At 34.3% G+C, this 16,441-nt stretch overlaps 1 protein-coding gene across 1 annotated transcript; it reads right to left on the bottom strand.

Moving 5' to 3' along the window:
• Window positions 1–1,403: 1,403 nt before the first annotated feature.
• On the bottom strand, window positions 1,404–16,119 carry vrk3 (VRK serine/threonine kinase 3). The gene is made up of 14 exons (XM_059356222.1): window positions 15,971–16,119; window positions 14,236–14,325; window positions 13,285–13,392; window positions 11,890–12,030; window positions 11,090–11,145; window positions 10,756–10,822; window positions 9,222–9,306; window positions 8,562–8,676; window positions 6,881–6,973; window positions 6,418–6,550; window positions 5,049–5,169; window positions 3,759–3,817; window positions 3,082–3,218; window positions 1,404–1,764 (listed from the first exon to the last, which is right to left on the bottom strand). The coding sequence occupies exons 1-13, from the start codon at window positions 16,020–16,022 to the stop codon at window positions 3,082–3,084; spliced, it is 1,257 nt and encodes a 418-aa protein (XP_059212205.1). The 5' UTR covers window positions 16,023–16,119; the 3' UTR covers window positions 1,404–1,764.
• Window positions 16,120–16,441: the final 322 nt, after the last annotated feature.

The raw sequence follows: 16,441 nt of genomic DNA, 5'->3' as shown, positions 1-16,441 counted from the left end.
ATTATATTATAACAGACACAAATAAGAGATCTCTAATTATGACTATATTATAATTATATATTATATTATAACACACAAATAAGAGATCTCTAATTATGACTACAATATAATTATATAATATAATTATATATTTTATAATAACAGAAACAGATAAGAGATCTCTCATTATGACTATATTATAATTATATAATATTATAATTATAGATTATATAATAACAGACACAAAGAGAGCAACATTTCCTCCAGAACTCTTTATTTAAACAAGGGATCTCTAATTATGACAATATTATAATTATATTATAAACAGACACAACAAGAGCAACGTTTACTCCAGAGATATTTATTTAAAGAGATCTTTAATTATGACTATATTATAATTATATATTATATAACAGACACACAAGAGCAACATTTCCTCCAGATATATTTATTTAAAGATCTTTAATTATGACTATATTATAATTATATATTATAACAGACACAATGAGAACATTTCCTCCAGAGCTATTTATGTAAAGAGATCCCTAATTATGACTATATTATAATTATATATTATATTATAACAGACACAACAAGAGCAACATTTCCTCCAGAAGTCTTTATTAAATAAAAGATGATGATTATGATCATTAAAATGTTTCTGCTGCTCTACAGACACTAAAGGCACCGACGGTTAGAGTTTATTATCTTCGTCTCTGTAACAGGAAGAGTTTCATCTTTATTCTCTGTCTGGTTCGTCCTGAGGAAATGTTTAACGGAGAGTTCAAGTTAAAAACAGTCGCAACAAGCAACCAGTTCAGAGCAACACAGCAACACAGCAACACAGCAACATGTAACTGGTCAACATCAGCAGATCTGAGCAACTCACTGAGAACTGGACCACAATTCAGATTAATTTCTCTGCTACGAACATCCTGGTAGCTGAGGAAGAGCAATCGATCTCAGATAACAGATGTTCTGATTGGCCGAAGAGGCGCTCGGTGTATCTGAGCTCGATTGCTCTGCCTCTGATGATTTTTTTGGGTCATTTTTGGGTGATTTTGTGTTTTTTTTTTGTCATTTTTAATCATTTTGTGTCATTTTTTGGTAATTTTGGGTGATTTTGTGTATTTTTTTGGTCATTTTTTGTATTTTTTGGGTCACTTTGTGTCCCGAACATCCTGGTAGTTGAGGTGGAGCAATCGAGCTCAGAAAACGGAGGTTCTGATTGGCCGAAGAGGCGCTCTGTGTATCTGAGCTCGATTGTTCTGCCTCAACTATCAGGATGTTTGTTGCAGAAAATTTGAATCTGAATTGTGAGAACTGAATGTTGAGTTCCAAACTAATAAATTCAATTTCAAATTGCAATTCAGATTCAGTTTTTCAATACAATGATTCAAATTGAACAATATAAATTCAAATGATGTGATTCAAATTCAGTTTTTTAATGCAATTATTCAAGTTAAACAATTCAAATTAAAATATCAGTTTCTGGAGGCTCATATTTCAGCCCATAAAAACGTCGTAACAAGCAACGATTTAAAATAGTAAAACAGTTTTAACATGTAACATGGTGACATCATCAGATCTGAGCGTCACATGAAGAACCATGTATATGTATATGTAGATATAACATGAAGACTCAAACAGTGAAACACATTATAACGTTAAAAACCAGTAAAACTTTAAACTCTACAACACTGCAATAAAACATCACAGATAAAACAGCATGAGAACAAAAAAACAAGTACAAATCCTTGAAATTATTCTTTTTGTTCCATTTATCTGAAAATAAAACAGAAGAAATATTTGATTAATATCACAGAATTCACAGGTTGGTCAACTTTAACACAAAAGCTGTAAAAAACGGTTTGATGTTAAAATGTGTTCGCAACATTGAAATCAGTATAAAAATACAAAAATAGACATTTTATCATGGAAAGAAGCTGAAAACAGACGGAAGATTACAAACGTTTCTATAAACAAAGATTAAACATTTTGATATTTCTGTCAAAATTACAATTAAAACGTTGCCAAAAATAAAGCGTTTGTAATAACCAGATCCTGTTAAAAACATTAAATTCTGCTCCTCAGGTTAAGAGAGAATATTAATAATAATAACAATAATAATAATAATAATAATAATCTACTTGGAACAATAATGTGTCTGATGTGTTTTTTACAGCAAAAAATCTCCACATTAAAATCCTTAAAAATGATACAAAAAGACACAAAATGAGAAGACAGAATGACCAAAAAAACCCACAGAAGACACAAAATGACAAAAAAGACAAGAATTAAGCAAAAAAAGACACAAAATAACTAAAAGAGACACAACAAGAGACACAAAATGACACAAAAAGACACAAAAAAAGACATGAAAACACATGAAAAGGATTAAAAAATGGACAAAATAGCTCTATAAGACTCCTTAGAGTGAAGTGTCTGAACCCTGAAGGTAAAACCAGAACACTGTGTGTGTGTGTGTGTGTGTGTCAAGGTTATAATAGTTTGGGATTTTTCATTAGTTTTAGTTTTAATTTCGTTGTGAATTTTTGTTTTCAAATTCAGTTAGTTTTAGTTAGTTTTTAGAGTGAGTTTGCTAGTTTTAGTTTAGTTTTTATTTTTTGAAAATGCTTCGTTTTAGTTTAGTTTTTATTAGTTTTAATGTTTTAGTTTTTTTGTAATGGGTATGTGCCTTTATTTCCTTTGGTTTATCATCTCAGCCCCAATAAGGTTATTAACTCTTACAGTTCTGGGTGTTTTGTATTTTGGTTCTAGTGTAAACATCCCAGTCTCAGTAAACATATTCACCATGTGTTGCATGTTGCAATAGAAACACTGAATTATGAATGAAAAAAGTTGATAAAGACGAAAACTAAGGACATTTTCACTATAATTTGTTAGTTTTAGTTAGTTTTGTAACCACAAAATACAGTTTCAGTTAGTTATCATTTTTTTAAAAACTCTTGTTTTTATTTTTATTTCAGTTAATGAAAATGTTTTTTCAATTTTAGTTTTCGTTATTTTGTTAGTTTTCGTTATCTATAATAACCTTGGTGTGTGTGTGTGTGTGTGTGTGTGTGTGTGTGTGTGAGTCACCTAGAAGCTGATTGGCTGCTCCGGCGTGGCTCCCAGCTTCAGTAACTCGTCAGTGAGTCCAGACTTCAGCTCTGAGTAGTTCGGCTGCTCACAATACTGCAGAGTCATCACTTCTCTCAGGTACCACTCAAACACTCCTACAGACAATCAATACACACCAGCAATCAATAATCAATACATCAATCACACACTGTTCTGTTCTAGAACAATCAATAATCAATACATCATCATCATCAGAAATGTTATGGAGTAGGATAATCCTAGTAGTAGAATCCTCTGGTTTTAGGGGGTCCTAAAGTACATTTCAAAACAAAACACTCAACAATTTACAGACAAACAACAACAAAGACAACAGGCATCAACACAAACAGAACAAACAAAACATGAACACAAGAATAATCACAACCTCTCAATGGCCACAAGTTGGCCATAACATTAGCCTAGTAAAACTGAAAGAAGTAACATAATATTATTGTAAATTGAAATTGTATTTTTGAAAATAAAACAAAAATAAAATAAATATGACATAATATTATCTGAAACATGTGCAGTTTAACTCAAAATAAGAAGACAGGGCATATTTAAAACTATGAAAAGACGTCAATGACATCAGGACAGAATCACACACTGTTCTGTTCTAGAACAATCAATAATCAATAATCAGGCCTGTGACTCACTGGGGACCTTGTTGTTCCTGAAGCAGAGACTGAGCAGAGCAGGAACGTCCTCCATCAACCTGCACTCACAGTTAGTGGAGTAATTATTATCATTAATATTTGTGTAAAACTACAACAATGTAACCAAAGATCAATAGAAATAAACCGTTCATCAGAGGAAGAAACTATAAAAACAGACATCAACATAGAAATTTAAACTCTCTGACAATCCTTGAACAAATCAGCAAAAGTAGCCAAAACAAAGAAAAATCTCTTTATTCTACATATCTCATTATAAAATAAACTGTTTGGAATAACTGGATCCTGATAAAAACATTAAATTCTTCTCTTTTCCCCCAATATTTATGACACCTGTTGGCTCTTGGAAAGGGTTTTATAAACAAATTCCATTTTATTACAATTTTTAAAAAGTTATCTTGCTTTTGTGCCTTTTTTATTTAATGATTTATGTCATTATAACTGTGTTATTATGCACAAAATATATTTTTGAGTCGAGCCATGATTGTGCTGATTCCACAGAGCTGCAGGACTTTTATATTTTATATATATATGACAGGGGTCTCAAACTCAAATTACCTGGGGGCTGCTGGAGGCAGTATCAACATGACCAAAAAAAGACACAAAATTACCAAAAAAGACACAAAATTATTAGAAAAAGACACATAAGTACCAAAAAAGACACAAAATTATTAGAAAAAGACACAAAAGTACCAAAAAAGACACAAAATTACTAAAAAAAGACACAAAAGTACCAAAAAAGACACAAAATTACTAAAAAAAAGACACAAAATGACTAAAAAAAGACACAAAAGTACCAAAAAAGACACAAAATTATAAAAAAAGACACAAAAGTACCAAAAAAGACAAAATGACTAAAAAAAGACACAAAAGTACCAAAAAAGTCACAAAATTACAAAAAAAAAAGACACAATTACATACATTCCATAACATTTCCACTTCTTGCAGTAACAACAACACGGCAGATAATAATAATAATAATAATAATAATAATAAGCGGTCCGCTAGCAGCTGCCTTTCTTTTTGTTAACGTTGTCATAGAAACAAGGTAAACAAAGCTCCACCTGGAGCAATAAAGGGACCTTCCACACAACATTCATATAAAACTCACATTAAACTTTCATATCAAGGTGGGGGCCACAAAATATCATCATGAGGACCACAACTGGCCCACGGGCCGCCAGTTTGAGACCCCTGTTATATGATATATTACAGTGAAATAAAAAACCCGTCAGTCTTTCTGTGGTTCTTTAAAAGAAGCTGGAGTCTCACCGCTGCTTGTGATTGGCTACCTGCTGGGGGTCTGAGAGGAGGGGGGTCCAGGGCAGAGCCCCCGTGTGCCAGCGCAGCATGCAGAAACCCAGAGACTGGAGGTCGCTACGGCGACTCGGAGCTGGAGGAAACAAACAACAACAACAACATCTGGCAACATCTGTTTACATCTGACACAGCAACACAACAATCACTGCTGTTTGTTTCATAGTGAAAGAAGTGAAAGGAAATAAAGGTGTTTAGTCTAAAACCAGATCAAACAGTAAATCTAAAGGTCTAAAACCAGATCAAACAGTAAATCTAAAGGTCTAAAACCAGATCAAACAGTAAATCTAAAGGTCTAAAACCAGATCAAACAGTAAATCTAAAGGTCTAAAACCAGATCAAACAGTAAATCTAAAGGTCTAAAACCAGATCAAACAGTAAATCTAAAGGTCTAAAACCAGATCAAACAGTAAATCTAAAGGTCTAAAACCAGATCAAACAGTAAATCTAAAGGTCTAAAACCAGATCAAACAGTAAATCTAAAGGTCTAAAACCAGATCAAACAGTAAATCTAAAGGTCTAAAACCAGATCAAACAGTAAATCTAAAGGTCTAAAACCAGATCAAACAGTAAATCTGAGGGAAATGATCTTGCTGCATGGACAGATAATTTACCTTGACAAGATTTATTACATTAAGATTATTAAATCTAGATATAAGCATGTTGAACACTTAAAATAAGAAATTAACTCTTAAAACCAGATAAATTATCCAACACTTCAGCTTTAATTCATCTGGTTTTAGGAGTTAATTTCTTATTTTAAGTGTTCAACATGCTTATTTCTAGATTTAATAAAAAACAGGAAAAAAAGTCAGAAAAACAGAAAAAAAAGTCAGAAAAACAGGGAAAAAATTTCCTTAATGTGATAAATCTTGTCAAGGTAAATTATCTGTCCATTCAGCAGATCATTTCCCTCAGATTTACTGTTTGATCTGGTTTTAGACCTTTAGATTTACTGTTTGATCTGGTTTTAGACCTTTAGATTTACTGTTTGATCTGGTTTTAGACCTTTAGATTTACTGTTTGATCTGGTTTTAGACCTTTAGATTTACTGTTTGATCTGGTTTTAAACACCTTTTTTATTATCAGTGTGTTTATGAGTCTGATGTGATTTTAGTCTTTGGGGACAGATGGCCTGTGGGAGGAGGAGCAGGAGGTGCAGGAGGAAGAGGAGGAGCAGCAGGAGGAGGAGGAGGTGCAGGAGCAGCAGGTGCTCCTCATGGAAAGATGAAAATAAAGGTGTTGTTGTTTGGTTTCCAGCAGCTGGTGATGAGCTGGCGTGTGATTGGCTGAGGTCAGTGAGGGGGCGGGGCCAGTGACTCACCTGCTCCTTTATGGGCGTCCAGGCTGATGAACTCCACGGCGCCCTCGTGTGGCGTCCTGCTGGACTCACGGTACTCCACATGAGTTCCTCCAGGACAGAACCTGAAGGAGTGGCAGAACCCGCCCAGGTACACCTGAGACACAGACAGAGAGGGGGAGGAGCTTAGAGATACAGGTGAGATCAGGGATATTCAACATTCATTAGCTGCTTATCAGCATGAAAATAAAGAGTCCAGAAAGCTTCATGATGTCACGACGTAGAAACGTTTAATGCATCAACTCTTTTTCAGCAAATGTTAAAAACACTTTTGTGTTTATTGTTTTTATGTGTGTTTTTGTAATTTCTTTGTGTTTTTATGTGTGTTTTAGTCAACTTTTCAAAAATGTTTTTTGTGTGTTTTTGTGTGTTTTGAGTGTGTTTTTGTGTGTTTTGAGTGTGTTTTTATGTTTTTAATATTCCTCACCTGTGATTTGTCTCCTGGTTTGATGTAGATGTTTTCTGCATTAATATCAGCGTGAACGTATTCGTTTGAATGGAGATACTGCAGAACATCCAACTGCAAGGAGGAAGAAATGATTAGTACAAGTTCAGGATTATTATTATTATTACTAAAAAAAGACACAGAATTACCAAAAAAAGACACAAAATTATTAAAAAAAAGACACAAAATTAAAAAAAGACAACATTTTTAAAAAAGACACAAAATATTAAAAAAAGACACAAAATTATTTAAAAAAGACACAAAATTTTAAAAAAGACACAAAATTTTAAAAAAGACAACATTTTAAAAAAAGACACAAAATTATTAAAAAACAGTAATTAAAGGGACCTTCCACACACAACACGGTAAAGTGCCATTCATATAAAACTCACATTAAACTTTCATATCAAGGTGGGGGCCACAAAATATCATCACGAGGGCCACAGGGCCGCCAGTTTGAGACCGATCATTTACAGTAGAACTTATTCCAAATATGTATTTGTTCCCTGTTTCTAAAAATGAGTCTTTCCGTCTGTAAACGTTGTTCTGCTCTTCATGTTGGTGTTTTTGATTGTTTCCAGGCTTTAGAGGTTCAGGATTCTGATCCAGTTGAAGGACTCTGATCCAGTTTGAAGATTCTGATCCAGTTGAAGGATTCTGATCCAGTTGAAGGATTCTGATCCAGTTTGAAGATTCTGATCCAGTTGGAGGATTCTGATCCAGTTTGAAGGATTCTGATCCAGTTTGAAGATTCTGATCCAGTTGGAGGATTCTGATCCAGTTTGAGGATTCTGATCCAGTTTGAAGATTCTGATCCAGTTGAAGGATTCTGATCCAGTTTGAGGATTCTGATCCAGTTGAAGGATTCTGATCCAGTTTAAGGATTCTGATCCAGTTTGAGGATTCTGATCCAGTTGAAGGATTCTGATCCAGTTTGAGGATTCTGATCCAGTTTGAAGATTCTGATCCAGTTGGACGATTCTGATCCAGTTTGAGGATTCTGATCCAGTTGAAGGATTCTGATCCAGTTTGAAGGATTCTGATCCAGTTGGAGGATTCTGATCCAGTTTGAGGATTCTGATCCAGTTGAAGGATTCTGATCCAGTTTGAAGGATTCTGATCCAGTTGGAGGATTCTGATCCAGTTTGAGGATTCTGATCCAGTTTGAAGATTCTGATCCAGTTGAAGGATTCTGATCCAGTTTGAGGATTCTGATCCAGTTTGAAGGATTCTGATCCAGTTTGAGGATTCTGATCCAGTTGAAGGATTCTGATCCAGTTTAAGGATTCTGATCCAGTTTGAGGATTCTGATCCAGTTGAAGGATTCTGATCCAGTTTGAGGATTCTGATCCAGTTTGAAGATTCTGATCCAGTTGGAGGATTCTGATCCAGTTTGAGGATTCTGATCCAGTTTAAGGATTCTGATCCAGTTGAAGGATCCTGATCCAGGTTGAGGATTCTGATCCAGCTGAAGGATTCTGATCCAGTTGAAGGATTCTGATCCAGTTTAAGGATTCTGATCCAGTTGAAGGATTCTGATCCAGTTTGAGGATTCTGATCCAGTTTAAGGATTCTGATCCAGTTTGAGGATTCTGATCCAGTTTGAGGATCTTGAGCTATCAGATCTATATTTAGATATAAAGATGTATAAAGTTGAACTCACTATCCTGCAGGCGAGCTGGAGGACGGTTCTCTCAGACAGGAGCTGGTCCTGGTCCTGGTCCTGGTCCTCCATGATGGAGCTCAGAGACCGGCCCATGTTGGGGAAGATCAGGAACCTGAGGAGGTAAAAACAGCTGTTAACCCTTTACACTCTGAGCCTAATACTGAGGACTACTGGGTCAGCTGTGGGGGGTTCAGGGGGAGATAGCAGGTCAACTATTAATACCACAGAGAAGAGGAACATCATCTGAACACTGAGAACATGAAGGTTAATCTGAGATGAAGATCAGCACTGAGGGTCAAGTTGTGAGTCACATTTTAAGGTGTTTCAGGTTCAGAACATTAATATTTATCTGTTTCAGCTCAACTCTGTCCCACCAGTTGTTGTTCTGGGTTTGTTACAAACCTTTAGAGCTGAATTAGACTTGGTTTAATTCTAGAATGGATAAAAATGGTCAAAAGTAGCTCCAGTATCTTCTCTACAGCCTTAAACTCTACAGCAAACAAAAACCAAACACAAGCTCCTAACGAGAAAAAATAAAGTCAAAACATGGAAGAAGAAGAAGAAGAAGAAGAAGAAGAAGAAGAAGAAGAAGAAGAAGAAGAAGAAGAAGAAGAAGAAGAAGAAGTGTGTTATTGATGATGTTAAACTGTTTCCCACCTGTAGCTCTCAGCATGAAGACCGAAGCCCACACATGAAGGAATCCCCAGAAAATCCATCTTGTTCTGTTTGATCCACTTCTCCACTAGAGAGACAGACAGACAGACAGACAGACAGACAGACAGACAGACAGACAGACAGGGAGACAGACAGACAGACAGACAGGGAGACAGACAGAGAGAGAGACAGACAGACAGACAGAGAGACAGACAGAGAGAGAGACAGAGAGAGAGACAGACAGACAGACAGAGAGACAGACAGAGAGACAGAGAGACAGACAGAGAGACAGAGAGACAGACAGAGAGACAGAGAGACAGACAGAGAGACAGACAGACAGGGAGACAGACAGAGAGACAGACAGACAGGGAGACAGACAGGGAGACAGACAGACAGACAGACAGACAGAGAGACAGACAGACAGACAGACAGAGAGACAGGGAGACAGACAGGGAGACAGACAGGGAGACAGACAGACAAACAGACAGACAGACAGGGAGACAGACAGACAGGGAGACAGACAGACAGGGAGACAGACAGACAGACAGACAGACAGACAGACAGACAGACAGACAGGGAGACAGACAGGCAGACAGAGAGACAGACAGACAGACAGGCAGACAGAGAGACAGACAGACAGACAGAGAGACAGACAGACAGACAATTATTATTATTATCATTATTATTATTATTATTATTATTATTGTTATTATGTCCCTGGTGTTAGTGAGGACTGTGGCAGCTGTCATGTCTACATCATGTGATGAACTCCAGACTGACTGAGTTTGACTCGTTTTGATAAACAGTTCCAGAGGAAACTTCTGGAATCTGGAGTGAATCTAAAGAGGATAAAACATCTCCTCTGTCTGCTGAAGACGTTCCTCTACACTTCTGCTTTTTCTCTCAATGATTATGAAATATTTTTATGTGATATTGAGGAAGAAGATCACATGACAAACTGCCAAAACGCTGCTACCACTGATAATAAAAAGGTCTAAAACCAGATTACACAGTAAATCTGCTGCATGGACAGATCATTTACCTTGACAAGATTTATTACATTAAGATTATTAAATCTGGAAATAATAATGTTGAACATGTACAATAATTATTTGGTTCTTACCAAGATAAAAAAAAGTGTCCTGTTTTTTGGTGATTTTACATCTTTTGTTTCTTTTTCGGTCATTTTCATCATTTTGTGTCTTTTTACATCTTCTTTTGGTCACAAAATGACCAAAAAAGACAAAAAATGTAGAAAAGAGATAAAGTAAAGCTGCAGCAGTGATGAACTGGCCGAGCAGAGTGACCTGATGATTATTTGGTTCTTACCAAGATAAAAAAAACTTTTGTGTCTTTTTTTGGTCATTTTGTGTCTTTTTTTGGTCATTTTGTGTCTTTTTCATCTTCTTTAGAAGAACATTTACTGGAGTAACATGAGCAGAGTTGGATGTTGTGATGTTGTGATGTTGTGATGTTGTGATGTTGTGATGTTGTGATGTTCTGATGTTGTGAGTTGATAAAGTCAGGTGAATCTCACCTGTAGCAGGTTTAGCAGCTCTCTGCAGGAAGTTCTGCTCAGTGAAGATCCGTCCATCTTTAGCTCCCTGACAACAAGAAAAATATTATTATTATTATTCAAATGTGTTTTAAGAAAGTACAATAAACATCAAAGAATATACAAAACAAAACCATAATAATAATAATAATAATAATAATGAAGGGTTTTTTATGTTATGGTGCCCTGGTTCAGGCATTCATTTGTATTCTTACAATAAAATAATAATGTATACAACATTATTATTATTATTATTATTATTATTATTATTATATAATAAAGGAATGGTTCAGGGTTTACTAGTGTTGAGTCTCACCAGTTTGAGGATGTGACTCGATTCTTTGGAGTTTGAACGAGAAACTGTTTGACAAACTGAAGAAAGAAAAGAAAAAGTCAAACAATATCAATACATTCTGATAATATGGGTTATTTTCTACCATTTATATCTATCTATCTATCTGTCTATCTATCTATCTATCTATCTATCTATCTATCTATCTATCTATCTATCTATCTATCTATCTATCTATCTATCTATCCATCCATTCAAATTTAACCCTTTCAGACCCTTCAGGCTGAAAATGTCCACTCTCAAGAAAACGCGATAAAAACTTTACAGATTAATGTTTTTTCTACTTTTTTCTGCATAAATCTCTTAAACAACTTCCGCCCTGCTCACAACTACCAACTGTTTGAAAAAAAAAAGGCATTTTAACCCTTTAAATGCCAGTTTGATTATAATATAGTCATTTTCCACATAATAAATGATTTCTGGTTTTTAATCACAGCCTGGGATATGTCAAAGATTAGGAACTAAATTGATTCTGACACATTTTTAGTTTTTGTGTCGTGTCAGATTCAAAATTTACTACCCTTGTGTACAGTGCATTATTATTATTGACCCAGTAGAAAAATTGAAATTTGAATTTCAAAATATATCAAGAAAAAAAACCTTCCAAAAATCATGTCATTTGCAGCATCACAGCCAAAATTATAACCAAAAGAAAAGTGAAAAATGAGAAATATGTGTGAATGTCCCAGTGGTCCCAGAGGGAGAACTGTGAGTGTTTTAGTGAATGTTTCCATCACTAATCTGTAGTGAACTCTGTGTTAAACCTTGGTAGAGGAGCTCTGTGCTGCTCTGACTCAGCAGTTTCTCCAGCCTCCACCTCCTCCCCGTGGTGTCCGTCACCTCCTCTCCGTCCTGCAGCGGCTCCACGCCGCACGCCGGCTTCGTCTTCCTGGCTTTTCCTTTTCCTGTCCAGAAGAACACAAGAACATCTTTACTGTCACTGACCATAAATATCCTTTATTAACCAGATAAAAGTCTAGAGAGATTCAACAAGAGACAAGAGAGAAAAAACAGATAAAAACACTAAATCTGTTCTAGTGGGACTCGGTTTTATTTGTGTCTTGTTAGCATAACAAGTTTGGTCATTTTGTGTCTTTTGTTGTGTCTTTTTATAGTTATTTTGTGTCTTTTTTTAGACATTTTGTGTCTTTTTTATGTCATTTTATAGTTATTTTGTGTCTTTTGTTGTGTCTTTTTATAGCTATTTTGTGTCTTTTTTTAGACATTTTGTGTCTTTTTTATGTCATTTTATAGTTATTTTGTGTCTTTTTGGTCATTTTGTGTCTTTTTATAGTTATTTTGTGTCTTTTTTTAGACATTTTGTGTCTTTTTTTAGACATTTTGTGTCTTTTTTATGTCTTTTTATTGTTATTTTGTGTCTTTTTGGTCATTTTGTGTCTTTTTATAGTTATTTTGTGTCTTTTTGGTCATTTTGTGTCTTTTTATAGTTATTTTGTGTCTTTTTGGTCATTTTGTGTCTTTTTATAGTTATTTTGTGTCTTTTTATAGTTATTTTGTGTCTTTTTTTAGACATTTTGTGTCTTTTTTATGTCTTTTTATTGTTATTTTGTGTCTTTTTGGTCATTTTGTGTCTTTTTATAGTTATTTTGTGTCTTTTTGGTCATTTTGTGTCTTTTTTTAGTCATTTTGTGTCGTCTTCTGTGTTTTTTTAGGGGTCATTTTTTGTCTTTTTTGTGTCTTTTTTGGTCATTTTGTGTCTTTTTTTTGGTCATTTTGTGTTGTTGTTTTTTTATTTTGTGTCTTTTTTTGGTCATTTTGTGTCTTTTTTTGGTCATTTTGTGTCTTTTTTAGTCATTTTGTGTCTTTTTTTGGTCATTTTGTGTCTTTTTTTAGTCATTGTTTGTGTCTTTTTTTAGTCATTTTTTGTGTCTTTTTTTGGTCATTTTGTGTCTTTTTTTGGTCATTTTGTGTCTTTTTTAGTCCTTTAGTCGAACATAAAATGTGATTTTGAATCTTTTTAACTTTCAAAACACTATCATGCTCAATAAAATTTTTTAAATGTGTCAAATGTGACCAAAGGTGTCAAATCTACCATATAAGAGGGTTCCATCCAGTTCTATCATTTGATACTAAATCTATTGGAGCTTGTCTCCAGTTTTACTTGGTAACATTGTGCTGTTAGTGAAACTAGTTGCTACCTTTGAGAGGAGAGCTGCTGGGTGAGGAGCAGACGGTCTGAGTAGAACATTCTACTGTCGACTCCTCCAGGAGTTTAACAGGACTGGAGAGTTTAACCTTCCCTCTCGCTGAAATACATCCACAACAACCAGGAGAGATCAGAGAGAAGTTAAAACTAACTGAATACCTGAACAAAAAAACTAATAAAAACTAACAATAAAACTAAACTAAAACTAATAAAAACTAACAATAAAACTAAACTAAACTAAATCTAAACTAAACTGAACTAAAACTAATAAAAACTAAACTAAACTAAACTAAACTGAACTAAACTAAAACTAATAAAAACTAAACTAAACTAAACTAAACTGAACTGAACTAAACTAAACTAAAACTAATTAAAACTAAACTAAAACTAAACTAAAACTAATAAAAACTAAACTAAACTAAACTAATAAAAACTAAACTAAACTAATAAAAACTTAACTAAACTAAACTAAAACTAATAAAAACTAAACTAAACTAATAAAAACTAAACTAAACTTAACTAATAAAAACTAAACTAAACTAATAAAAACTAAACTAAACTAAACTAAAACTAATAAAAACTAAACTAAACTAATAAAAACTAAACTAAACTAAAACTAATAAAAACTAAACTAAACTAATAAAAACTAAACTAAACTAAAACTAATAAAAACTAAACTAAACTAATAAAAACTAAACTAAACTAAACTAAACTAAAACTAATAAAAACTAAACTAAAACTAATAAAAACTAAACTAAAACTAATAAAAACTAAACTAAAACTAAACATTTTCCAAAAAATAAAAACTAATCAAACTCACTCTAAAAACTCATTAAACTAACTGGATTTGAAAACAAAAAATCACAACAAAATTAAAACTAAAACTAGTGAAACCTCCTGAACTCTTCTCAGGTTGGAAGCTGCGTGGTGTGTTGGAGCTCACCAGTTCTCAGGAGCTTCCTGGCTGGAGGAGAATCTGGAGCTGCAGACTGGGAGCTGACTGGAGGTCCAACCAGCCCACTGACACCTGAAACTACAGACACACATCAATAATATCAGAGTTTCATTACCAGCAGCAGGAAGAGTCTGAAGATCAGCTACAGGTTTAGACCACAGGAAGTTAATTAAAGAGTCTAGTTCTCTCCCTCAGAGCAGCTCTGATAAAAGGTCTAAAACCAGGTCAAACAGTAAATCTAAAGGTCTAAAACCAGATCAAACAGTAAATCTAAAGGTCTAAAACCAGATCAAACAGTAAATCTAAAGGTCTAAAACCAGATCAAACAGTAAATCTAAAGGTCTAAAACCAGATCAAACAGTAAATCTAAAGGTCTAAAACCAGATCAAACAGTAAATCTAAAGGTCTAAAACCAGATCAAACAGTAAATCTAAAGGTCTAAAACCAGATCAAACAGTAAATCTAAAGGTCTAAAACCAGATCAAACAGTAAATCTAAAGGTCTAAAACCAGATCAAACAGTAAATCTAAAGGTCTAAAACCAGATCAAACAGTAAATCTAAAGGTCTAAAACCAGATCAAACCGTAAATCTAAAGGTCTAAAACCAGATCAAACAGTAAATCTAAAGGTCTAAAACCAGATCAAACAGTAAATCTAAAGGTCTAAAACCAGATCAAACAGTAAATCTAAAGGTCTAAAACCAGATCAAACAGTAAATCTGAGGGAAATGATCTTGCTGCATGGACAGATAATTTACCTTGACAAGATTTATTAAATTAAGATTATTAAATCTAGAAATAAGCATGTTGAACACTTAAAATAAGAAATTAACTCTTAACCCTTTCGGGTGAAGAAATATATTCAGTAACTTCAGTGGATATTAAACAGGTTCCTCATGTCTCTCTGTTTGGTCGTAGAACCCTATGGTAGAACCTTATGGTAGAAACACATGGATTTATTCCAGCCAATCAGCAAAAATCAGACTACGTCACAGACACCATGACATCATGACATCTGACCAATCAGCATGATCATAATATAATAATATTCACTTTATTCACCTTCACCTCCAATGTAAAAATCTGCAAGAAAACAGTCGTACAAACAGTTATTCTTCAGTGACTTACAGCAGGAGAACTTGACTATGACAGCGTATTAAGTATGAATAAAAATAAAAATACAAACCTGGGGGGGTGCAAATTTACTAGATTAAAGTGGCAAATCTACAAGAAAAAAAAGTTGCAGATTTAAGAGATTTAAAGTGGCAAATCTTTGCAAAAAAAGTCACAGATTTATGAGAAAAAATGGGAAAAAAAGCAACTTTTTCCTCGCAGATTCACCACTTTAAATCTCATGAATCTGCACATTTTTTCTCGTAGATTTGCCACTTCAATCTCGTAAACTTTTCTCTCTAAATATGTCCCCCTCCCCCCGGTCCGTATGTTTTTTTACACATTCTGGCTGTTTGTAATATCCTCCAATATTCTCTAGGGTTGAAATTTGGGGTTTGCAAGTATTTCAATGAGTGTCCTATTAAGGGTTAAAACAAGATAAATGATCTAACGCTTCTAAAGCTAAAGGTTTTTTTATCTTGGTAAGAACCAAATAATCATCAGTGATTTAATAATCTGAATGTAATAAATCTTGTCAAGGTAAATGATCTGTCCATGCAGCAGATTTCCTGTTGATCTGGTTTTATTATCAGTGATGTGTTCTTCTCTACCTCTGGCTCTGGTCTCTGTGGGAGGTTTGGTGGCTGCAGCAGCTTCATTCATGTTGAAGTGGACTTCTTTCTCCAGACGGAGAGAGTTTCTGGCCTTTCTGAGAGCAGGACGAGCTGAGACCAGAGGAGAGGAGACACGTTCCTCAGCTGCTGCACAGAAACACACAGAAGAACACCACACACTCCTAATAAATAATAAGAGGGAGACGTTTAAAAACTTTTTTGTTCAGGCAGCATCTTTAGTTTGTCTCTAGATGTTTTGATTATTAATCTCCTTTAGTTGTTTTCTTTCATCTACTTTATTACCTGAGTCTTTTTATCTGCTGCTGATTTTAACGTGTCGGATTTTTCTCTCAGTCTTTGTTTATTTCTGGTTTCTGTAGCATTTTGAGATTACTTTATGAAAAGTGCTTCACAAATAAAATTGGATAAGATGTGAACCTGTAGCGAGGCTGGATCTAGCTGGTGATG

This window comes from Centropristis striata, chromosome 2, assembly GCF_030273125.1.
Source record: "Centropristis striata isolate RG_2023a ecotype Rhode Island chromosome 2, C.striata_1.0, whole genome shotgun sequence".
Lineage (NCBI taxonomy): Eukaryota > Metazoa > Chordata > Actinopteri > Perciformes > Serranidae > Centropristis > Centropristis striata.
The sequence above is the reverse complement of the archived record's forward strand: the minus strand, read 5'-3'. Positions and strand labels throughout refer to the sequence as shown.

Excerpts from the sequence above, each read along its gene's own strand:
- vrk3 (XM_059356222.1), bottom strand. The coding sequence starts at position 16,022 with ATGAATGAAGCTGCTGCAGCCACCAAACCTCCCACAGAGACCAGAGCC. Across the intron at positions 14,326-15,970 it reads CACAGAGACCAGAGCCAGAG|TTTCAGGTGTCAGTGGGCTG; the intron begins GTAGAGAAGAAC and ends GTGTGTCTGTAG. Across the intron at positions 3,818-5,048 it reads GTAGCCAATCACAAGCAGCG|GTTGATGGAGGACGTTCCTG; the intron begins GTGAGACTCCAG and ends CTGTGAGTGCAG.